Raw genomic sequence first — 26,369 nt, 5'->3', positions numbered from 1 at the left:
GTGCATGGCGGGGGTGCGAGTTATAGTTACCTTAGGGCACGGGTTACAGCTACTTGAGATAACTAACTATAGCTAGTGAATTCCCTTGTTTTTCAAAGTATACTTTAACGTTTCAGTGGATAGAGATATAGGTTTATATATTTTACAGGTTTTATCCATGGCCCAGTGTATGCCTCTAAAAATCACTTCTAATGATGCCACTGCAAATGACTGAAGCAGCAGATTAGGACTGTTGTGAAACCCAGCTCAAGTGCATAGGTTTAAGATGGGGAGAGAAAGTATTGATTAATAATGGTATCCATAAATCCTTTGCAAAAATGCAAGAGTGTGGCAAAAAGGAAGAGCCCAAACTAAAATAAACATCAAGACAAAGTACCCAAGATTCCTGAGAAACTCAATATTAAGCCACAAGACATCAAGTGGAATATTGTTTAGCTTGATTGCAGAAAGACTCATGGAAAATTGCCAAGATTTTAACCTTCCAGTGAGAAAGGCAAAATTAGTAATTCCATCAATATAAAAAGAAGGGATTGTTACCCTAAAACAAATCTTTTGTTTATTCACATCGAGTATTTAAAAAAAGAGAAATCAAGGGTGTGATTTGAGACTTCTTTATTATTTATTTCAACACTGGTCTTATGTAGTGCACTTGCAGCCAAAACATTTTATGCACTTTACGTCAAATATGGAACCCATAACACTAGTAGTTTAAGGCCATAAACCGTTCACACAAGAGAGCAACAGTAATTTCATCTGGGAAACCATGAAATTAACAACTTGAGAGCATTAACAGACAAGACCAGGGAGCAACAGTACTTTTATATGGAAGAGAGGGTGAACAGTACAGGGTAAGGGGGGAGGAGAGGACTGCTGCAGTGGTATGTTTACAAATTATATATTATTTGTCCAAGTAAAGATGGAGTAAGTGAGTTTTCAGTTGTTTTCTGAGAAAGCTGGGCTGAGTACTCACAATTGTTGGTAGAGAGTTCCAGGTTGAGATTGCTGCCCTGGAGAAGGAACAGCTCTGCGTGAAAGACGTTTGGAGACCTACATTCTCAGTGTGTATCGGCTGCTGAGACACGGCCTAGAGTACTCTCAGTGGTAGCCCATGCATCTCACGCAGTATGGAAAAAATGCGACTGGATTTTTTCAAGGTCACTGGTTTGGATGGGAAATGCAGTATGGCCTACAGTGGGGCTAGTTGTGATTGAGGAATACCAGCTATAATAGAACTGCTTTGTCTGGCTATTACTAGGGCTCAAACTGCTCTTTTAACTTGATCCTTGGGGATGAAGTTTTTTTGTTGAGGAAATGGAGGAAAGGGTTGGGGGATCTGGACACGTGATTGATGTGAAGAAGCGAGGAGTCTAGGGTAAAGTTGAGAGATTTTACAGTTCACTCAAGTGTGGGAGAGAAGCGATCTAGTTTCATGGACATTAGGAAGTTGGAATTCAGGTTACATTTCAGTGAGGGGTGTGAACATTGAAGATAATATCTAGCTTATAAAGATATAGAACGTATAACATAGCCTTGTGATAGCACCTTTGAGCAAAGTTGCTGATTATGTTAACTAAATTTGTAGTGTCATGTTTGAAGAGGACCCTATAAAAGGTCACTGCAGGTTAGAAAGGTCACTAACAGCAGTGTGATGATGTGTTCCGGGGGGACAGGAAATATCTGCTGAGCTATATCATTATGCCATGGTTAAGATACTACAACCTAGAGATGACCAGGGCTGAAACGGACAATAAAAGCCCCTGTACATTGGACCCATAGCTTGTCGGACGATATTCTGGTTTCCCAAGAAGATGCATTGGGCACGGGCCATGCTTAACCCAAAGTGGGGGAGGGGTGCCAGTCGAGAAACTATCGCAATGTAACCTCTGTATTCTTGAATGTAGTAGTTAGCGGTAATCATGTTGAACTTGCCGCATATATGACTCAATTGCTCCTGTGCAGTGTTTATAAATAAAATAAAAACAGTTTAAAAAACAAAACTATACCATTATTACCGAATGGAGTTAAATCGCTTACTTTGTACAGTGAGATAGAGCACAATAACGCATGCTCTTTTAGCTATGCCAGCTTTGCAGTCAATGTGAGCTGATGAACACTGATGGTTAAGTGTGAACCTCTGTTTTAGAGTGGGTGCAATAGCAGCCAATGTGTGATTCAAACTGCATAGACTCCATTCCAAACCGGACTGAAAAATGATGATTGAAGGCAAGCTGCTAATAGTAGCAGTTACAGAAGCTGTGAGATTGCAGATAACACCATTTTTCTGAGCTAAGTCGGAAGACTCTGTAATACAAGCTAGAGTTCAAATGTGATTTTCACATAGATTCATCAGCCTAAATCTGTCTCGCTTGGGCGGGGCTGATACCCAAGATGGCCAATTACAATTGGGAGCTCCCGTACTTACTCCCCCACTTCTTCGACCAGGTCTGCACACTGGATGCCTGGAAGAGCCATGGAAAAGGTTTTCCTGCCCAAGTAGGGCACTGCCTTTGGAGATGTGGGCAGTTGCACCTAGAGACAACAATCAGTGTATCTCCCATCTGCTCCCCTGAATGACATGCACCTCAGGCTGCTACGGCTATGTCCCCTTGGTTCGGCCCCCCTTTAGGGAGGCGTGGGGATATGGCTGGTTCATTGGCCTTAGTGGAGACCACCCCCAGGGAGCTGAGCCCGGACTGGGCAGGAGTGATGGGAGGGCTAGAGGAATGCAAAGAAGATCCTGGCCACTGGTGTGGGACACGGGGTCCATCCCAGTCGTAAATTTACCTAGAGGAATTTGACCTTGGGGATGCAGCATAGTTAACCGCAGGTCCTGCCAATGGTCCCTCTTTTCTCTTGGAGTTCAGCAAAGGAAGTACTCATTGACCACCTGCCCTCAGTGTGCCACTCACACTTTGAGGCTATTTAAAATATATACATATTATTTATATAAAAGGTGTAGGCTGCAGCAGTAAAGATAGCGGGGCTCTAGGGGTGCTACTTTACCACACATTCATTTTGTACTGGGGCAGCCATAACAGCCTTTTAGGAAGAACTGTCTGCGAATGTCATTTTAAAAAAAAAGGAAGATGGGGTTCCGATAGGTTCGAGGTATATACACGCCCAAGCAACATGAAGGAATGGGCGACTAGGAGGAAGGTTGGAGGTGGACTTTATATTGACTTTGGTGTGATGAGGTATACTAAAATGACATGCTTGCTAACTGTAATAAAGTCAATACTGTGGAATCCCTCAATGACTTGGCCTGGAGCATCGAGGCCACAGAAGTTGTATGGTCAGAGATCATTCCCAGGAGGCCATGGGTTTGGGCTTGATCCTGAGGGGGGTTTAGAATTGTCAAGAAGGGACTAAACAGCCTCACTGCCATACTCCTGTAGGGTGCGGACTGAGGTGGGATTAAGCATAGCTTAATTAATTGATGGCCCTCGGCCTGTTACGTTCCAGATGGGGTGCATGTGTATTTCTATGGAACATAAGGGTGGCATTAAATGCAAGGGGTTGTTGGCAAGTATTGGAAGAACTGAGGGGCACTTATGGTGGGGGAGGTTGCCAGCAGAGGAAGTCGTCAGCAAGGCGTGGCAGTACTTATAATGCAATCCTAGGGGAACAGGCCAGAAGCGGGTGACAGTGAGGACCTAGGGGGTACTTGCAGCCTCCTGCGACGGCCTTGAGATTGGAGCTAGAAAGAAACAATCAATGCCATAGCCTGTGGTCGGGAAGAAGTAAATGGATAGGACTGAGTTACTTAGCAAGGAAGGGTAGAGACTTTCACCCATGATACCAATTCATTCATGGAGTGAAAGCAAATACTTGCCCTGAATGAAATGAATAGTTACACCAGAAGTGAATGGTCACCTGGCGAGCTGGATGCAGAAGCTTGCCCAAAAAGGAAAAGTTATAGTTACGCCGAAAGTGAAAGGTCACCCAGCTGGGCTGGAAGCAGATATTTCCTGGAAAGAGAAGGGATGGTTACACCGAACATAAAAGGGCAACGGATTGGTTTGGAAGCAGGCGACTGTCCAGAAGGAAAAGTATGGTTATGCCAGAAGTGAAAGGTCATCCGAATGGGCGGAAGGCAGACGCTTGCCCAGAATGTAAGGGAATGGTTACATCCAAGGTAAAAGGTCACGTGGACAGACTGGAAAGCACTAAATGTAGGGCACAGTGCTTGTGGCAATGGTAAGGCGGGCACAGTTAGCCTCCTTTTACATTAAATCCAGGTGTTGCTCGAGTTTATACCTCAGGTTGGTATTTTGAAAAGGACAGGAAAATACCTTTACCGTGCATATGCCTTTAACATTCGTGCTTTAACAACGAAATCCGTTGTAAAGGCCTTCATGTTTAAGGCATATGCATTGTAATAATATGTTTGATAAGGGTTATGCGTGGTAATGGCATTCGCGTTATAACAGGATGCATTACAACAGAATGCGTGGTTCCATCCTACATCCAATAGGCACACACCCACCCTAATAATGCTTCAAAACAAAGGTCCCACTTCATAAGCACCATGTTTCAGATTCAGCCATTTCCATTCTTGCTAGTGTGGAATAGAAAATGTTGCCTTAATATAACTAATGCTGCGCTATCTCTTTCGCTCAATGCCAACCAATGCTACCAGGTAGTGCCCATCTCAGACATGTATAGCATAGCTCTTATACATGGAACTGTAAGTGTGAAATGCTTGCTCAGCTGTGAAAGTTTACATTTTTGTATCAGATCCAAGGTCGATTGCGTCTTATCCTACAATTTCACTTTATGCACTTGCATAAGTCTTGCAGGGCCAGGTTCGTCATGTGATCTCCATTGAAGCCCTATGTATGAAAACATACATTTGGGCTCCGTGCTTGAGTGCTTTAGCTGTTATGCTCATGGGATTCCAGAGGATCCGCTTTCAGACCTTAAACTGTTGTGGGCACAGTTTTCTTTAACAACCAAATTATCAAAACACAAAATCCTGAGAGCCCCTCACATGCCACACTATGCACCGAAGACATCTCCATGCTTTCATCATCCTTAAGACTACTCTGGCCACATCAAGAGCTTTGGACACTGATGTTTGTGGGATACACAGGTAGGTACGTAGCATACTTCAAAAAGCAACAGTACTAAGCAGCTCCGTGAAGCCCAGCAGGAGGCGCCATACTTTTGGTAACACAGAGGGCCTCTAGGATCTCCTACTCTTTCATAATAGCCAATGCGGCTTAACTTGCATAGAGTTGTATTTCGCAACATAAGTGAATGTACACTAGGCACAGAGAGCTGATAATAGCTCTACCCTATCGTCAAGGATACTTCTGTTGAGAGGATGAGACTGACTAATGTGCATTAGTAACTATTCTTACAACCGGGGCCACAGTCCTTTGGTTTCACTTTCATCGTACAGTAAGCAACTGGTGTGACTTTTACCCAACATGATGATACTCATGTTATCAATCTGAGAGCATGAAAAGCTGTGCCTACCCACTGGAATTTGAACCCGTGACAAATGGAATTGCTCTGGGGTTGCTGTAGTAGACACCATAATCTATGCAGGTGTAAAAATGTCACAGCAGAGATTATATTTTTTCCATCAAAGAGGAACCGGCTGACATTTTTAGTTTCTAAAACAGAGCAAAGATTGGGAAATGTTATGTGTATCATAATATTGCTTTCCATACTTGTGCGTTCTTCTTGGATTTTTACCCAGGATATGAGTGTTACTGCACCCAATCCTACGTGCAGCCCTGAAAATCAAAAATGTAATTATAGGATTTAACAACTTTGCCTTGCCAATCCCCAATTAAGAATCTGTATGGCATGCACTCAGCTCAAGGTAAAATATTCTCCACATCTTAAAATAACATAGCTAAAGGGCATCAATGTAAATCCATAAAAAAGATCAAATATTTGATTTTTGATCTACTTTTGCACATGTTTAGCGGGCCATCTGTGCAACTTTTACAACATTGAGGCTTAAATTATACACTTTCGAAGTCTGTGATCTGTTAGGCTACAGCCGGAAAAAAAATCAGTTTTCGCCTATTTTGGTGGTTAACTTATCAAATACTGGCATCATTGTCAGAGCCTTTCCATTTCTATAATTGAAATGTAGATCTCTAGGGAAAGGGCACCCTACTGGAACAAAAGCTTCCCCTATATGTTACAGTGAATTTAAGGCCACGGCTAACAAGCAGTAACAGAATCTACTTTTAATGCTTATTACTTTTGCCTCTCAATTTTCCTTTTGCTGAGTTTGAGAAATGCCTCTTTTCTAAGGAGTCTTTCAAATTCTCAGCTTTCTTTGGACATCTGGAATTTTAACCATTGCTTCTGACTGTGCCCGATGTCCAGGTTTCAACCACATGTGCGGTGTTAAAATGGTGTTCCACTCTAACCCACATACACCCCCAAGGGCGGCCCCACTGTTAGCACAAGGCTGATCTTCCACCGTGGAATGCGGCAAATATTAGTAAATAGCACACTGTACACTTAGTGTCGCTGTACAGTTTAGTGAATTGTAGCGTACACTATGGAACAGCAGTGACAAACACCACACACAGTAAAAGGATACACTGTTTACATGTCAACGCAGGAACCCAACACAGTTAGGTTAAACAGTGAGGTACAACACGTGATCCACATCAGCCGGTCACAAAAAATGCAGCAAGTACAAGGTGCACAAAACAGGTCTATTAGTATTCAGGGACAGGCATGGCAAGTCCTCTCTCATTCTCTCCTGCTTATCAGTGTTGCAGAAAGACATCTTGGAATATTTCCTGCAGCATCTGTATGGTATGGTGTGGGCGAGGCCACAGGGGCGGTTGCCCCGGGCGCAAAATTCTCAGGGCAATTCTTAGGGGCCCAACATTTTAAAAGAAAAAGTGGAAGGATACTTGCCTTGCCCCGGGCACTGTCAACCCACGCTATGCCGCTGCGCTGCATGTACCCTGCTCGGCAGGAGTGCTGGCTCACCAACGATTCCCAACCAGGACTACGAAAAACAAGTCCCGCTTCTTACCCAAAATGCTTCATTATAACTAATTTTTGAATGATAGCCCACAGACCGCTTCCTCACCACCAGTATTGGGCATGAAAAGGTTACACGTGCTTCTGATGAGCAATTAGTGCCTGACCCTAGCGCTGCTAGCCACTCGGGTGACTGCACAGGTTCAACAACACCCTCACCAGCCCTACTGCCAAATGTTTCCCTCATACCAAGAGAATCTGACTCATTTCATGCGTGAATGGTAAAGTCCCTTATTTCAGGCTACTGCAATGCACACATCCATTTAAACTAACCAAACCACTTTGTGAGTGTCGCTGGGTCTTACATCATCAGCAAAAGAGTATTCGCTCACATGTTGCCATAGTCAGGCAGGATACAATATCATACATAATGTTTTAGGTTTATTCCAGTCCACACTAGCTGCTCATCAGCAACATACATACCTTCACCAGTCAGCCTTCATGCTATAGTGTAAGCATTTTAGGGATTCGATGAAAGGATGTCTTTCTTAGTAATACATACTTTTCCTTTGACTATTGATTTATATGCCATACTCTTGCACAAGAAATACGAAAAAGATATGACAAACATCAAGCTATGAGCCTGGGTGTCTACAAGGGTTTAGTAACACCATCACATTTACCTCGATGTGGCAATAAAATCCATGTTTTCGCAGAGACATAAATGGCGAGCCTGAATCTACTGACCCTTTTATTGTTGAATAGTGAGCCTGGTAGCCTTACTTTGGAGGTAATCACCCTCTTTCACACTCAAGAGAACCTTCCTCTTCTTTTAAAGTATCTGTCTCTAGAATGTACCATCTGTGTCCTTCCATCAGGAGGTGACACCTAAATCTCACACGGTGAAAGTTATTTATTTATTGTAAAAAAAAAAATTAATACAAGGGTGGTGCACTCAACCTGCCAGTTCTGTAGTTGTCATGCATTTTTGGAGTCAGTCTCAAAATGTGTACCTCTGTTCATGCGTCGGATGCCATTCTCATTACCAAATATGTAATTTACTACTCAACCCGTAATGCAATGAGTAACAGCACTCACAGGACCTAACCAGGCAGGCTCTGCATACCTAGCGGCCAATCAGGATTAACCAGTCTACAACCCATTCCAACACTGCATCCACTTCATGGCATGGAAAAGTATCTATGTTTGACGTCATAAGTGCCGCATGCCATAGGCCCTCTGCTGATGTTAATAATAAACCATTATTTAATGGAAACACAACTGATTCCTATAAACTGGGGAGGGAAAATAGGCATTTTAGATGGTTTCCTATCCAAAACTGGTCAACTTTTAAAGCTCTTTTCTAGTTCACCAAGTTCTTAACAACACTGGATCCACCTATCTCATATGTAAGCTTTGACTTTCCCTTCCCTCACATGCTTTAAACTTTCCACAACACCACGGTTCAAGCTTGGCTACTTTGGTGAATGTTCTTTTTCCAACCTGCCTGCCAGATACTGGAATTTGCTACCTCCTTCCATGGTCCTCCTTCATCTGCTGGCAGGGTAAGACACTGTTAATCTTTACAACCTACTTGACTGTCTTACAGACTGTGGTATTCAAGACAATGCGCTTCAGTGGTTGGAATCTATTCTTGTGGGTCAGTTTCAGGATGTCCACCTATCACCTCATATATCCAACTTTTGTTATCTCTCTTGTGGTTTAACCTAACAGTCTTCTTTAAGCCCCACACTTTCAATGTCATTGCACTGCCCAGGCTTATTGCTTCATATCAGCTGTCTGAAATACCCTATGCAGATGATACTCACATTATTTATGCTTTCAACAGTATTCTTGTCTTGCTCAGTCCAACTTTTGTGCTTACTTACTGGAAGAAGGTCTGCCGGATAAACCTTAACATAATAAAACCAACATTTTGACTATTGGTGATTCCTCTGACATCTGGACATCTAATTGGTGGCCATCCGAGTTAGATTCCCCCATGTTGCTGAGCATTCTATAAAGCCTTTGACTGTCTTCTTGACTGCCATTTAACCTTCTCTGCTCAGAACTACACAGTTTTCTTTAGTTGTTTTTTCACTCTAAGAATGATCAGGAAGATCGTTCATCCTCTTCCTGATCATTGTAGAAAGATAATTGTGCAAGCTGCAGTACCAGCTAGGCTTGACCAAGCCAATTCCTTTTATATTAAGCTCTCTGAATATCTGATCTTCAACACTTTCAGCTGGTTCAATATTCTGACACTCTGCTTCTTCTCAAATTATCACATCACTCTCAGATTTCTAGTGGTGTACTGCAACGTCATTGGCTTCCTATTGAGAAGCTATGCAATTTCAGAACCCTCTGTTTTTGTCATAAGGGGGTTTGTGATCAGAGCCATGCAATTGCAGTTGATGCATTTCTTGCCACCTGAAATTGTTGCTCATTTATTATTCTCCTTCATGTTCCCAAGATTCTTCAGATCTGCATGGGTGTTGGGTCCTTCTTCCTTGCAACTATGGGCTGGAACCGCTTCCATCTATCTCTGCGATATAAGCCCAATCATCTGTCTTTTTGGAACAGTCAAAAAAATTCTTTTTCTCTACCTCCCTAGATCTCTCTCTATAGATATATGTTTTGGTTCCACGATTAACACCAGGACACTGCTTGGGGTAGCAGTGCACTATATTAATTTAGATCATGATCAACCTGCAAGGACACATCAATCAGCTGGGCTCCGAGACCTTGAAGTATCCAAGTGGAAGAAATGCCAGGGATGGGTCAGGTCTTCTCGATCACGGTATGATTGCTCAGGAACGTGCTTCTATTAAGTATAAAATCCATCAATGGAGGGTTCGCACCACTTATTTCACCTTCAGAATACGCTCAGAACCTATCATTTTGTAACACAAATCTAAAGTATATACTTGCTGGAATTCTGTTGATGAGGTTGTGATCATTCAATATTTAATAGAACATACCAGCACTATATAACCTGTACCTCGTAGACTACCACATCACTAATGAGATATAGGAAGGGGCAATTCCAACTCTTATGCACCTGAAACGCTCAGATGGGCCATATTCTGATGTTCTGGAACCGAAAGAAGTAAAGAGATTGACACTTTTGTACACCACACTCTCCCCTAGGGATGCAGCAAGAAGCTTAAGGCCTAGCATTTTCTGGAACCGTTATCAATGTCAGAGGTGTCGTTCATGATGTAGGAGGGGTTGAAACTCTGACCTCTATGCTCCCCATTACAACGTCAATGCATATTCTGTATATGCTTCAGTCAATTTATTTTTTGTATCCATTGTGAGCCATAGCATCTAAGGTCATATGGCGTCACCAAGTGTCAAAGGGTGAATAACGTAACTTTGGTGGCGTCTATGATTTTGCTGAAATGCTGCCAGTAAGTGAGAAAAAAGAGGCCACCTAAACCCAATGTCCCGGGACCTGTTAGGGTAGAGCCAGGCCATGCGGCCTCACTTACTATTTGAACGCTCTACTCGGGTGTCTGTGTAATATGCTGATGACGCAGTCATAAGAAGGCACAGAGGTTGATTCACCTCTGCAGGGTAGACAACGTTTACCACAAATCTTTTTCCCCGCAGGGAATCACAACGCGGTCATTACAACGACCGCGTTGTGATTCCGCATACCATTACTCCGCAAGTCGGAACAACGACTTGTGGAGGGGGGAGGGGGGGGAGGTGTTGGATTTAAAATCCAACACCTTCCCTATTGTCCGCACAGACTGGAGTTGGAATAGTAAATTATACTATTCCAACATCCAGCGCCCCCCACCCGCAAGTCGTTGTTTTGACTTGCGGAGTAATGGTATGCGGAATCACAACGCGGTCGTTGTAACGACCGCATTGTGATTCCCTGCGGGGAAAAAGACTGCGGGATAACAACATACATTCCTGCCTCAGATACCTTCCTTATGATTCTTCTGGGCCTATAGCTAAGGAAACAGGGGGGGGGTGGGCGCCAGGCGAGAGCTGGGGGTGCCACTTGAAACAAAGTAACAAGGCAGCTCCTGCAATCCTTGGTACTTATTGTATCAATAGGTCTACAGCTCGGCATAGGCTGTTGCTTACTGGGCTAATAAATCTCAAACCAAGGAAGACTGAAAAAGTTTACATTTGGCAAGTAGTTAAGCAACATAACCAACAACTTGTTAGTTAAGCCTTCTCATAGCTAACCTGTCAACATCGCATTCGGGTTATGTAGTTTTAAAGCGTAACACATGCCATTCCACAGAATGGCTCAGTGGGTTTAAACCTTTAGGGCAATGATACACATGACCGGAAGATCATGATTTCCAATGTTACCACGCTGACACAGCCTTCCATCCTTCCGAGTTTGGTTAATTGAACACTATTAATTTGGGTAACAGTAATTCCTGTGGAGAATTCACCAATGCTGGGATCTTTCATTAATGATATGACGGAAGAGGTACCAAACATAGTGGCATCTGCAGCAGACTGTTGTAATGGAAGGAAGTCCAGAAGCCGTAGTGTAGGTTGCAGAAGAAGGTTTATTAAGACTCAGTTACAATCAGTTCCAAGTAACTGGTAAGATCGTAAGTAAGCTAAGTAAGCCCCACCAGGAGCAGCCTCCTTGCTGCTCAGCTCATATCTTCAACTGAAACTCCTTCCAACACACTCTCAAAATTCTACATGACCTCACACACTGGCTGAGCGGCAGGGACTTGGAAGGCTGGGGAAGATGCATTAAGTTACACCACAAACAAAATCTCAAATGGCCTGAGAGAATTTACATCGAACTTATTGCAAACCCCACTGCGGCACTACAATGGTTTTAACCGTGGAGTACTAATTATCAAACGTTTATCACTACTTTTACACAATACACCATTGTTTAGCAGTTCCTCCATACCTATATGAACGCACCCTACCAAAACTCAGAACTACCATATTTATTTATGAGTCATAACAATATGACTGACCTTAATATACATTAGTTGCTTTTTAATTCCTCCTACTTCTTGAAAGGTATGAACTTTCACAATGTTGGAAGTAAATCAGTATTTAAGAACGTAGAAAATATGTACATTCTAGATGTCAGTTGTCTGCTGCCTGTTAATTAAAACGTCAATAAACGGTACACGTTGAATAAAAAACGGCATTTAAAAAATACATTATTCGCATTGTCGGTTAGCGCTGTTTGTGGCGTGCACAGCGTTCTTTAGATTTGTAGAAAAATTGATCTGTGAACTTAAAGCTCAATGTCTACATCACTTAAATTAAGAAAGAGCCGAATGTAGCGCCTTGAACTTTCCGCTCCTTCAACAATTTCAATATTCTGAATGAATACAATTCTTCCCAGTCTCTTATGTTCTAATAGTGTTCCAGCATCACAAGTGGGAGCTCCAGGCCTCCGAGAGAACTGCATTAGCCCCATAGTGAATTAAATCATTAACCTCCCGGAACGATCAGCGTTGCAGTACATGCCTGGGGCCAGTGTGCCTGTCCCACTTCCAGCTCGAACACTTCTGTTAAAGGGCGGCGCTGTCGCGTAGCCACCCCCCACCAGCTGGTCATAGTCCACTGCCAGTGACACCACCAGTCACCACCGGGCAAACAAGCTTATTAACTAGTAACCTTACACAGTGGAGCTTAGATGATAGCAGTTATATACGCAGCTCAAGGAGCACCACGTTTCTAGTAATTGTAATAAATATAGCTGTAGTTGGGGGTTATTTGGTCCAAAACGTAGTAGCCTAGGGAACCTAGAGATCAGAGTTCTGGCCTCAGTATCACTCAAGGACAACGAGGTGTGATCTTGTACAGATCTTCTTATTGTGTCCTTTCTCTTCGGTCCACTAATTGGAAAGCACTTGGAAACATGTTAACGCTCAGTACGTGGAGATATATTCAAAATATATTTATGCGAACAAGTGATGTTCTTAGAAAGCAGTAATGAACAACGTTCACAAGTAGTAGGGCTCCGTGTTCCCATTACGTTATGCATATTTGTAACGGATATCCCCGATCTCATTGCCCCCAGAGAACAGCACCGCCGCACCGCACCCACAGAGACTTGGAGGGTGGGCAGTGCTTCGTATGTGCCCTCTCCTAGCCACCACACTGACCTGGAAATATGTTTCAGAATCTGCTTCTTGATTATGCCAGCCATGGTGCGTCTGCTTGTTACAGAAGGGCAGTCCGGGAAGAATCAGTTTGGGCAGTGGCGGGACCCGTGTCATCTCCGTCGGGGAGCCGTGCTGCCCCTTAGGACGCGGTGCCCGCAGTCGCCCCCGCTGGCCTGCTCCGCCAGTCAGACGGCCGCCATCTTGGCTGCAGCATCACCTAGAGACGCCAGGCTGGAGGTGTTGTCATCGACGCGGGGCCGCCCCCAGCCCGGCGGCTCTGCACCGATGACAGCACTGGGAGGAGCGGGAGAGGAGGAAGAGGCGGAGGGGAAGACGGCGAGACCTCTGGAAGGCGTGCCTCACTAGACACGTCCTGTGCCTAGGAGTGTGACAACCGCCGCTGCTGATGTAGGCAGCACAGCACCTCCAGGGCATCCCCCAGGCATCTCCCATCCCTTCCTCGCCTCCGCTGCTGCTGTCCCGCTCGGGGAGATAGGGGGAGATCTTATTCCGTACACACTGCTCAGAATGTGAGGCCAGGCACACTCTCCAGTCGTGGTTATGAAGTCACACTAGAAAGCTCCATTAGAAATGCCACGTTTCAAGCATCACAATGTGTTTTCGGTGTTTTACGGTTCTTTTCCTTATCAGGGTATGTGTAACTCTATAATCCTCGCCTGTGTGTCAACCAGCCTCTCCAGGAGGGGGTACCTAGGTCCCGTGAACGCTCTGCCCTGGTTCCCCGGATGCCTTGCTTTTGGTGTGCGTGGCACTTTTCCCCCTCCCTGGGAGGCGTGGTGGGGCAGGCTCTGGGGGAGAGGCAGTCTTGAATTTGAGAAGTTCAAATACTGCTTTCCATTCGAGGCCCGTTCCTGTCAGGTTTCTCCCTCGGTGACACGTTTCTGTTCCCTGACACTGCTTGCTGTGCAGTTTAAGCGCCCCCGGTACCCCCGATCTTCCTGCTTGAAGGTGTTTGAAAATGTCATCTGCCAAACAGAGGCACAAGCACGGCTCATCCGACAGGAGCGGCCAGCCTGCGCCGGGGGACGTGGCAAAGAGAGACCCCAAGGGAAGCTCCCGGACCGAGCCGGCTGCTAACACGCTGGGCATCGGCAAGGCCTGTAACTTTCTCTTTTACGCTGCTCTCTTGTCCCTTGCCGGCTTTTCAGGGTGGTGTGGCTACAACCTCCTGGCAGAAGTGGCAGAGATTAACAGAAGGCAGGGGGACCTGTCCAGGCAGTCTGGGGAGCTGGCCCAGAGCGTGGAGGGCGCCCTGAAGCAGGTAAAGGCTGCCTTCCCGTGAGTGAATGAATGAATGAATGAATCTCTTTAGCACAGTTCTAGGAACTGAAATGCCTCGTGAATATGATGAAATCGTCAGCTGGCTCCGCTTGCAATTAACCTACACTAGGGATTCTCAGTGCTCTGCCTGGAGGGAATTCGAGTTATTTGTAGATGCATCTTGGAACTGGCTTCTGGTGTAATTAATACTGTTATTTCTGGTGTTTAATAGTGTCTGATTTTCATTTGCTTGGTATTTTAATTACCAGTTAGAAGTTCATTTTCATACTGTTTGCCTGTAGTCCTGGTTCTAATAAGCTCCCTCCACATTACACTCGTTTCTCGAGAGCCACGAAACACAAAGCAAATTCTCACAGTTAAACATTCTGAAAATCCCCCATTAGCTTCACTACAGTGTCATGGCCGGAAATCAATATTTTCTTTTGAAAGTGTTAATTACCCCCCCCCCCCCCCTCAGATTTCACCTCTGTTATCTCTTTTACTCTGGGAATTCTTAACCAGACGTCTTTAACCTCAAGGCTACACTGTCTCATATAGAAATTACTTGCATTGATCAGCATTCCCACAATGCCTCCTATACTGCTGCTCCCATAGTCTTATCTTTAGATACGTCATCGTCATGATCAGCTTTTTCTTATCTAACACAAAACCCCATCAGAGGGTATCCGTCCATTTATTACAGAATGTCAGTGGACCATCCATGGGGAGGCTGCGCAACTACTCGTGGCTTGCAAAAACTACTCTGTAGAAACACGCAGGCACACCAGGATACCAGACTTTAGCCTTATATGGTTTTCAAAATGCACTTACACATTCAACCACCGAATTTCTTGCCTATTGGGCAGGAGACTCAATTGGGAGCTCATTATTTACATTTAAGGGCCAATGAGTCAGATGCAGTCATACAAATAAGCATCTGGGATTCAGCTCCATTATTCAGCAGTTTACACTTCGTAAATAGTACATTTTTAAATTTCTAATTCCACAATTTTACTTCTTTACATTTTGTCTCAGTTTTATTCTGGACATCTTTGTTTGACAATTTTCACAAACGCAACTCCTGACACGTGTTTCACTCGGATAAGAGCGTACCAGTGATGGCAAACCAATATTTTGGCCTCTTCGGTAAGGTGCAGCTTGATTCCGGTGGCACAGTGAAATTAGGGTCGATGTCTGGCTATACCATTGGCCTCTTAGTGTGTTACATCAAATACACAAAAGGTAATGGGAGGAATGCTTGCAAATAGTCTAATCACTGGCAATCACTCAGAGTTGCTTTCAAGCCATCATGTTTTGCCCTCCAAACCAGCAGTGCCAGCAATATGCCATGATTTTGCTGCTTCAAGGCAGAGATATCCCAGGTACCATGGACTGCTAGAGATTGGATGCCAGGTATTTTTGTATGACCACAATATGTTAGGAATAGCCTCAACTTAGACAGGGTTAGCATTATGCCAGAGTGGGCACCATCATGCCTTGGATGATCACTGTATGCCACGAATCACCACCATTATGCCAGGACTAGAATTATGCCAGGAACATGCACATACAACCTTGGGATGTTCACAGGATGGGGCACCAGATGACATTGTTGCTTGATATTGAGATGTCAGGGGTGACTAATTGACCACAGTATGACAGGAATTATCACCACTAAGCTTGGGCTAACAATAACCCTGGGTTGCGCCCCATCAATCCAGAAATGTCTGTAGAATGGGGCAGTAGGTGGCATTCTTGGCCTCATATTGCAATACTTGGGATTACAGTATGGCAGGAATTAGCTCCTCTATGCTTTGGCTAGCATTATACCGGAGAGGGCACCGTCATACAGTGAACGGCCACAATGTGCAATGAATTACCAATATTATGCCAGGACCAGAATGATACCAGTGTTTTCTCTATAATGACAGAGACTGGTCTAGAATGGGGGCACCAGATGCTATGGGTTACCTTGGATCAAGATCCTAGTGATGGGTATATGACCACAACATGCCTGGAATTACCTCCACTGTGCCTCGACTGTGCCAGGAGAAACATTATTTATTTGAAGTGTTTTTCTATAGCACTACTTCACCAAGTGGTATGAGAGTGCTTTACAATGTAACAACAATTAAGTATTGCTGGAGCATAACATGTGTACAAGTAATATAGATGACAGGGGGTGGCACCATTGTGCAATAGATGTCAATAATATGCCAGGAATTGCAACAATTAAGGTAAGGCTGACATAACGCCTGTGACATGCCCATCAATTCAGAGATGGCCTTATAATGGGGGGTGGTGGGGCACCCGTTGTAATTCCTGGCCCGAGAGGTTTATATGCCAACAATATACACGTAATTACTACCATTAAGCCAGATCTACCATAATGCCAGGGTGGGTATGTTCATACCTTGGGCACCGTATGTCATTAACTGCGCAACAAAGGCCCACGATCTGGCAAAAATGATTACCCGAGTGGCAGTAACAGCATTATGCCACAGAGGTGCCCCATCATACCATGGAAGCCCAGCATATGTGAGGAAATAAGGAATTTCCACCATATGCCAGCCAGAATATTATTTTATTGCATCTCTCTCTATCTCTCTGTTTTTCTCTCTCTCACCTTCTCTCTTTCGGCCTCTCATTTTCTCTAGCTCTCTTTTAATTTCTCACACACACACCGGCCCCCCCCCCCACCCCGCTCCCTCCCACTGGCCCTGTACTCATTATACCACACAGCAGTCAATAAAGTTTTGTAAGCACATCTCTTATGCTGTCTCCTGGCAATGTCGCCGACAAGCCATTCCCCAGTTCCCTCACTCTTCTGTCTTCTGTAGTAACTTTACAATTACACAAAGGCTTTCCTATTCACAAAGGTAAATTAATTTGAAAACTTGCATTCATGTCTGAATTTACATTTTTTACGCCTGTCAGGAATTCACAAAGGAATTACTGGCCCGACATAAACCCATTTACAGGTGCAGAGAACTCTGATGCCATAAATCCAACTCAAGGGCTGGCAAAGTGGGTGCTCCAAGGCGTGGTTTCTCTTGGAAGTTTAGGAAGGCATTCCCAAACGCTGATCCATTCCCTTTCCAACCCTCGAGTCGGAAATTGACTCCAGCACTGGGCTGCGCCGGTACCCTTTCAGGTCAGGAAGAAGAATGGACCACCCCAGGATTGATAGCTTGCAGTAGAAAGACTTTCTCTGCGAAATAAAATAACCCAGTCACTGTGCTTTCTCCCTAAATTGACCATGGTAAGTACTGTTGTACAGCCACAATTAGCAACTGGTATACCCTTGTAAATCCCTAGTATATGGTACTAAGGTACCCAGGGCATAGGTACACCAGGAGTCCCCCATGAGCTGCATGTATTGTGCCACTCCTGAGAGACCACTCAAACTGTGACTACAGGCCTGCCATTGCAGTCTGTGTAAGTAGTTGCTTGCACCTCTTACGACAGATATACATTTCCTTGTATCTGAGGTTACTACACTTTAAAACCTATAAGTCACCCCAAAGACAGGTCCTTCAGTCCTGAAGGCAGGGTGCTTGGTTATAAGTGTGAGGGTCCCCCTGCTTGAGCAGGACACCCCTACAAATCCCAGAGTAGATTCTCCAGGCTTTGTAAGTGCAGTCAGCCATTTTGATATGTATAGTTGAAATCAGTCATTACGAGATGTCTAACTATATAGTGGCTGCACCACTACACAATCATGTTTGGAATCAAACATGTTTGAATCATATCCCAACATCAATTCCAGAGTTGGAGGCATGATCCCATGTACTGGGGGGGGGGGGATCCCTTGGGGTACCCTCCCTGTACTACAGTTACAGCCTTTCAGGGTCTGACAGCAAGATAGTGCTGATGCCGACCACAGACACAATTCAGCCCTCCTACTGCTGAGCCAAGCTCAAGCAACAGAAGGTAGAGCAATAGGTTTCCTGTTGCAGGGAGTTGTGGCCACCTCCCAGACAGGACTTAGCGTATTGGGCTGGGGGTGGGGGCGCTTGCCAGTGCCATCAGGCTGCTTTGAGGGGCACATTTGGTACCCTCCTTGCATATTGCAGTTTGAGCCAATTCAGGGAGACCTTAGCTCCTGCTCTGGCTCAAAACTGGATGAAGGACATGGGAGTATCCTTCCCTCTGTTTATCCCTTCCTCTGGGAGGGACCCCTGAGTCGTCCTAACCCCTTCCTAGGGTATTTAAGGGCTTACCTGTGGGTGAGTCCTCAGATTCGTAGCTGGACAAGACTCAAGCCTGAAACCACGTCTCTCTTCGACCGTCTGACCACTTGGACTTTGCTGGACTTATCCTGGAACAGAGACTTCTGCTGCTCCTGGTCTCGCTGTTCTGCAAGTCTTCTTCGTTGTCTCTGTCTGTACTTCTTCCAGGATCTTCGACAGACCTGTAGGCATCAAGGACACCCAAAGTAATCTTCCTTGGAGTGAAGGAGTCACACCCCTGCATCTGCAGGCATAGAAACAAAGCTGACCGGTCTGCTGCTCCTGACATCCCACGGACTTTGAGAGGCTCACCTGACCTGTCCTCTATGTAATTTTGAGGCCAATATATCTTGTCGGAACTGCTGGGACCAAACCTGTGTGCATCACGTCGACCTGCCTTTGCCAAGGCTTGTTGGCTCTGCACTCCAGAGATCTTCGGGCTGCAAGAAGCTCTAGTCTCCCGCACCTCTTCCTGCCAAGTACAGCATCCTCACTGCATCCTCTGCACCATGGGCTTTCCTTCTTGGTGAGCTGCTCGAGGTCCTCTTGCACCTCTTGTGCCTGTGGGTCCACCAGAGGGTATTTTCCTGCTCTAGTGGGATCCCCTGCTTGCTCAGGGCTTGCTCTGACTCTCCTGCTGGTGGAGAGTCCCTTGGACCTTGCTGATCCCAACGTTGCTCCTTCTTCACTCTCCACACCAATTGCAGCTGACAATGTTTGTTGGTGCTCCCACCGGACCCTGACCCCCTGGTTCTCGACTTGGATTAGTGCAAGGTGCCTCACTTGAATAACTGTGCACTATATACTAATCAAGCATCCTACAATAACTCTACACAGTGGGAATAGGATCCTGCCAGAAAGGTCACATGACCTCCCCGGGATAACGGCTAGAAACCTGCACCTGGTGCAGCATCTGTTGTCATGACAAAGGTGCTGAAACTTGACATAGGAATACCTGAGATACTGTTGTGCTGTTTCCCAGTTGTCTCGTAGTCAATATAGGTTAATCCTTCACCCACCACCTGTGCAATCATATAGTAGTGTAGGAATGAAAACAGTAGTGTCGCAGTATTTTTCAACACAAAGGGCATGACCCGTTCCAGTTTTGTAAGAACATCAAATACAATTCCACTATGAGTCTTTAATACCTACTTCAGCCTTACCTGGCAGATTCGTGTATTCCGTTTAGAGTGCTTCCCTCAACTCAGTCACTCAGAAAAAAGATGCCTACATGCCTCCTCTAAACATGGAAATCACACTTCGTAACATTCTTAGAAACATAGTCTTGTAATGTGTTCGCAAATGCTTATGAAAACGTCAAAGCTTTGTATTTTAAAACCCATCTTGTCACTTCAGCTCCATGCCAAATTCCTATCCCACAGTATTACTACTTTTCTGTCCCTCTATTACCAGTACTACACCATCCAACCTCTTGACTACTGATTAAAATGCGTACCTCAAACATAAATCCATAATATAAGATACACTTTTACACCATCTAGAAGCCCCTCCTCCCATTTGATATTCACCAGTACCCCTGCTCTTCCAGTCAGAGAATCTCGACTTCACCACTGCCTTCTGAATAGAAACTCGTTGAATCCTAAAAATATTTATCACCTGCTTTGCATCCACTTATTGATCCTGTGTGTCATGAGACTGCCAAATTACTGTCTGTCTGCTCTAATGTTTAAACTCTCTCCAGGGTATTCAAACTCTTGCTCATCACAGGAATCCAGCCAGGGTGATTCAAGTCACACTACTACTCTTGGAAAAATAAAAGCCTATGCATCTGCCTCGTTCAACGTGTCCTGTCTCTCAAATGCCCTTCTCAAACAGTTGGTTTTCAACTAATCCATTACCTACTTCTACAATACGCAAAAGAGCAGTGGCTAGACAAACTCATGAGATGGGCTGGCCTGGTTTAGACTGGAGACAACCAAAAGTATACCAATTTCTATGGATTATTAAAACAAGCATTGGCAAAGCCAATAGGTCTTGCCTATGAGAGAGCTATTGGCTTTGTAAGTGGATTTAAGCCATGTTGTACAGCATTGTAGCTGCTGTGCAGCACGACTGAAAGTATAAAAAAAAAAACACTATGGCATTGGTAGCGCTGGCCATCTATGCCAATTTTTTTTATTGGTGGCGGGACAGGAGGCAACATGGAAAGAGGGAGGGCATGTGGGGGGGACACGGCCAATGGAGGATGTGGGGAAAAGTGATATAATGTGGCCAATGCTGGCTACACCATAGCATTTGTTTTGTTTATTGTAGGGTGGAAGGCAACACTGGGGCGGGAGGCAACACAGAGGGAGGGTGAGTCAGTGGGCAACATGGACAACAGTGGTGGGAGGTAGGGGCTGGGAGCAAGCACATAGATAACGGAGGATGGGAGGTGGGCAAGCTGATGGACAGTTGAGGTTGGGAGGGGCGGGTGGCAAGCAACAACATGCACAATAACAGAAGGAAAAAGAGTGGGTGGTGGCAAGCAACAACACAGATAACAATAGGAGGAAGGACAGGTGAGGCAAGCAACAACACAAACAACAACAGAGAGAGGGGTGGGGCTAAGGAACCCGGATGAGGAAGGGGGAGTACGGACAAGTAATATGGGCAAGAGAGGGAGGAACACAGAGGGAGTGCATGGGTGAGCTGGCTGAAAAAGACACATTTGTGTAGAGTGTTTAAATACAAAGAAAAAAGTTGTGCTAAAAATGAGCAGTGGAAGGGTACAAGTAATGCTCACATCCTCCAAGGAAGGGACAAACACACAAAGAGGGAGCAGCTGGCCAATAAGAAGGAAGCAAATGAGAGTGACAATGAAGCAATGTGCGGCCTCTAAGCCCAGTTTTAAAAAAAACCAACAGGTTTCGAAGAGATAGCACATTGGCTGTGTAGGTTAGACCTAAATAGGACAGTAACCCTCACCCACAATCACTGGCGTGTTTCACATTGAGTTTGTCCTCACCATGACCGTATTTCTGGTGTATGTGGGACTCCCATAGGAACTAATATGGAAAGATATGTGTCCCTAGTTGCCTAGGCCATAAACCAAGCAGAATGTATAGACAACCCTGTCATGGTGTGTTACATTTTTTAAATACTGTTATAGCTAAGTAAGAAAGAGCAGAAGGGGACACAAGTTTAAACTTGTTGATCAGACACATTTATCCTATTTTATGTTTACCACACACATGGTGAGCAAAAGTCAATGTTCAATAGAGGCTGTGCTGTCAACTCTGGGGTGTTAGCAACATGATTATGACCCATCTAATGCAGATCACTGGTCCTGTACATTCGTCAGGTCAGGACCCTACACGGTCTTTCCCTATCTGTTGCTTATTCAGTCCAGCAAGTGATGTGCCCCGTGGTGAACATACAATACAGGTGCACATCCTGTAATAATTGGTACTGTTCTGTCAGTTTGTTGGTTTGTTCATAAAAGCTGTTGTGACTGGCACTAAGGTGCTTATCACAGACAGTATATCCCTCATAATTAATACTAAGCATTCATTTGATCGTTCATCTCAAATCCTTGTGATGTTTGACATACTGTCATTATACAAAAGTATATCCCAACGTGACACCCTTATTTTCATGAAGAATTTATTTAACAAGCATAAGTGCCATATTTTGGTTCCCTTTAATGTCATTGTGAATTTTACTGAGATAGCACTATCATGGAACTACATTAGATACCAAAATGATTTTTTAATACCTGGCTAAAATGAGTAGGAATGAGGGCTGGGTGTCTTGTTGATCTAGCTAACCTTTTTATGGATGAATTCGAACAGCTAAACATCTTTGCTAACACAAACCTATTTTTAGCAAACATCATTACATGATGAACAACAGTAGGTGATGTATTCCTCATTTGGAGAACTGATCGAGCAACTCTTGTCCGACTCCATGATCGTCTGAACTCTTGTTCTGTTTACTTTGAACTATGAGTCTTATGGAATCACTTATCTTTATTTGACCATTTGAAGTACGCCACAGAAACTTATACTCAGAGCGCTCTGGTACTCTATTCCATAAGTCTACGGAATGTAGTACATTTATGAGATCCACTTGTCAACATCCGCAGAGTCTTAAAGATAATTTACTCTTTAGTCAATTCTTGCATTTAAGAATGAGCTGTAAAATGAAGGAGGGCTTCTTTTGTACGTCAGATACATTGATTGATAGACTTGTGGTTAATGAGTACCCATTAAGGTTACTTAACCAGTCCAGAAAGAGGGCTTGGTACTTACCCAGGGAACACATCCTGACTCCAAAACCAAAATCAGTGACTAATCAGCAGCTGTTGTAGACATACTTTGTTGTGTTTAATCAGTTGAGAAAATTGTCAACAAACAGGGGCAGATGGCACAGGGTGTACTTGAACTCTGGACCAAACCTTTGTTTGCATTTAAAAGTAGTCAATACATTCATAACATGGTGGCCAGAGCTCTCCTGCCATGTGTTCACAATGGGGGTCACAATAATAATTGGACGCTATAAGTGTGGACATTATAGTGCTCATGTGTAATGTATTGAGAATAAATCTTTGAACATGAAAAGATTAAATGTCATGTGAAACAGTTTAAAAACTGTTAGTTCCTCTAATGTGGTTTATGCATTTTGGTGTCTCTGTGCCAGTAACAATATTGGACAGATGACCCAACAAGTCAGGGCGCACATACTTTCGGAGTAGGATAAAATGTAACACTCTTAGAGCACCTCTTGTGGAACACTTCGAATAATTTGGGTACACTTTGATAGTCCTCCTGAGTGACCTCTTCCTTTCCTTACCCTCTGCTGCTTCTGCTACGGTTAGAGGCGAATGAGTAGATTATGCTGGAGAACTCCTGTTGCACCAAGGACTTGGGGCTGCAGTGACTGGCACTGAGCAAGATAGCGGAGTTGCAGTAAGCAGGGCGTCCTACTCCTTTCATAAGTATAAGACTCACAGTTTGCAATAGTATCTCATCCCACGATGGGGAAAGTAAAAGACAGTGAGCAAAGCCATAGTAAATTGAGCAAGTATGACAGAACAGTGCTTAGTAAAGCCAGGAACAAAACCGTGCAAGCCACTGGACGATGTGATCTGGAATAGGAGGTCCAATCGGACACAATGACCGATACTGACGTGATTCTACCAGTGCACAAAAAGAAAGGGAATGAACCCATATAACTCCCCAGATCCTGGCTATCAAGATACACAACAAAAAAAGGGGGCTCTACCCAGCAGCGGTTTCTCTTTGGGGGCGTTGCCCCACCTGCTGGCACAGCGGTAAACACACAGTAATAAAATGGTCATTACCATTTTATTATTCTGTGTGCTGCTGGCCCACCCTGCTGCAGTGTGAGGGTGGGGGCGTGGCAGATTCCTGCGGATTGCAGGATGTCTGCCAGAGCTTAGTATGCATATCTAATAGGTCGGCTGCATACAGACAGCCTATCAGACATACACACTTCAAACCCAACAATCCCTGGACGGAGCGGGGGTTTGCTGACACAGACCCCCAACCTCAAAATGAGCGCTGGGTTAGCTGCTCCAACCAATCCTGGAACTGCTCTCATGCTGAAGACAGCATGAGAGCAGCTCCAGGATTGGTTGGATTCATGCTGCACTTGGAAGGAAGTCCTTCCCTTTCCTTTCTGATCCTTGTCACCCCCAGGATCGGCACGGGGAGAGGAGCACCAGACGGAGGGCCCAGCGGCCAGCAGCATTTATGGTGAGTATCCGAAAATTTAATAATGTTGTCAGCAGCCATTGGCTCTAGTGGGAGCAATCTAAAAATGTTTTAACAATCACAATAACACTTCAATTGCTATTGGCTAAGTTGCAGCAACTTTTCATGTGATATTGGATATCCCCTGCTGAATACTTCATGGAATTGCAATATCTAGTAAAAGTAGAACAGACACATCTAAAAAAAATTTTTTTTCAATAAAACATATGAATCTCAAAGTCACATATAAAGGCGTGTGCACCATCCCTTCTATATCACACAACTCGACAGGAGTTCCAATTATGAACTGTCCAGAGATAGTCCACTCAAGCTGAGACTGTCGGATTAACTTGTGTGTCAAGCATCCGGGTAAATTTGAAACAATGGTCCATAAGTGAATTGTCATTTTAAGATCTTTGCAGTCAGCTTCTCCAAATATATATGGTCGACGCGTTTGCCCTAATAATTCGTGGCCTTCTCAGGACAATACAAGGTTGTGTAAAACCACAAAAAGCCACAATAATCACCTGATCACAATTGGAGCTTCCCGGTGCAGGTCATATGTGTTTTTAGGCACTTGCTGTGCTGGCTGATCCTTAGAGCAAGTTGGTCAAATAAAAGATCCTGTGTAAAAAGACAAACCAGCACTATGCATGAGTGATCCTCCAGGTGTGCTTGCGACCCCAGGAATGTGGCCTATTCTCTGTTACACAAGCAGTTAAGACAGACAGGAAGGGGCGTTATCTTATTCTTTGTGGCAAGCTAGGAGAGAGAGCACTTACAATAACTGCATTGTACGCTCCTAACAAGGAACAAGACCCATACATAATAGGCTTTCGTAAGACACATGGGGAGTGTGCAGGTGGTGACCTGATATAAGGAGGGGCTTTAACTTAGTTTGGAATGTGACATTGGACAGAAGTGGGCAAGGTGGGTCCTCAATGGGTGCCCTTTCAAAAACACTGAAGGGGTGTCTCTGGAAGTTGGCTATTTCAGACGCTTGGCGCGAGACTTACCACATAGATGGAGACTATTCCTTTTATCACATCCACTGCACCTACTCCAAGATTGATCTAATATTGGTTAACACCCCCCTGGTTGCCCCCATTAAAGAAGTAACTATTGGCACACTCGATCTGTCGAACCACGCATGGGTGCAGATCCAATTGGAGCTGGAGCGAGCGACACAACATACTATCACATGGAAGCTTCCTCTATGTGTCCTCCAGAATCTCCGACTAAGGGATGCACTGAGACAGCAGAATTTGTTTAACTTAACAACATGGAAAAGGTACGGGTTTTTGTGGGTCATCAAGAAATTCCCTGCCTCAAGTTTTGAACAACCAGAAATGCGCATATGCTGAACTCTTTAGACTAAAATTCTGTATGTCAGTGGATAAAGAACACCTAGCCAAACCTAAAATGGCCCCACCCTTCATATTGACACTTTAACTGCAAAACTATGCAAGTTCAGTGCTGTGGCATTTTCTTTAATTGCCTTGCCAGTGGTATGAAGTGCTAAACAAATGTTGCAGCACAATACAGCGAAGTTTGTTAAACAGTTGGGGTTATTTGTCATAGAGGAAATGAGGGGGAGTGTGAATTTAATAATGTTTTATTTGTAAATGAATGGGCCATATCAGTGAAACACCGGATTAGCTTTAGAGCAATAGGAAGAAGATCTGATAATGCACAAACCTGGGCTGGAAAAGTTCTGTCCCATTTGTGGGACAGGGCGTTTAATTTACAGTGTGATCTGTTTCAACATGCATTACCCTCCCATCCAGAACAGCAGTTGCAATACCTGTATATTTTAATGCCTTTGGTATTCAACTGTATAGCATCCCCTTTGTCCATAGTCCTGCATCCAGTGTATTTTTACAGCTCATAGCTCTCGTCTTGTTCCAAGTACTGTCTCTCAGCCTTTTCTTCCACTTATTTTATTTCTGCTCTCTATTGCAAATGCTTTCTGCCTATTTATTTTACACAATCGTGTCATGGACCATCCTTGCCCCCGTTGCCGCTTTTTTCTACGCAGGCACTCCCTCCTG

At 44.5% G+C, this 26,369-nt stretch overlaps 2 protein-coding genes across 2 annotated transcripts in view; one reads left to right on the top strand and one right to left on the bottom strand.

Annotated features, from left to right (window-relative positions):
• The window catches only part of BLTP3B (bridge-like lipid transfer protein family member 3B), a 291,550-nt gene extending 278,127 nt beyond the window's left edge, over positions 1-13,423 (bottom strand). Inside the window, exon 1 of the mRNA XM_085653855.1 lies at positions 13,089-13,423. Within this exon, the coding sequence (XP_085509981.1) occupies positions 13,089-13,132 (44 nt within the window). The 5' untranslated portion in view covers positions 13,133-13,423. The remainder of the gene's footprint in view (positions 1-13,088) is intronic.
• The window catches only part of CKAP4 (cytoskeleton associated protein 4), a 31,949-nt gene continuing 18,973 nt past the window's right edge, over positions 13,394-26,369 (top strand). Inside the window, exon 1 of the mRNA XM_085653856.1 lies at positions 13,394-14,370. Coding sequence (XP_085509982.1) covers positions 14,068-14,370 — 303 coding nt within the window. The 5' untranslated portion in view covers positions 13,394-14,067. The remainder of the gene's footprint in view (positions 14,371-26,369) is intronic.

Source organism: Triturus cristatus, chromosome 4_1 (genome assembly GCF_964204655.1).
Source record: "Triturus cristatus chromosome 4_1, aTriCri1.1, whole genome shotgun sequence".
NCBI lineage: Eukaryota > Metazoa > Chordata > Amphibia > Caudata > Salamandridae > Triturus > Triturus cristatus.
The sequence above is the reverse complement of the archived record's forward strand: the minus strand, read 5'-3'. Positions and strand labels throughout refer to the sequence as shown.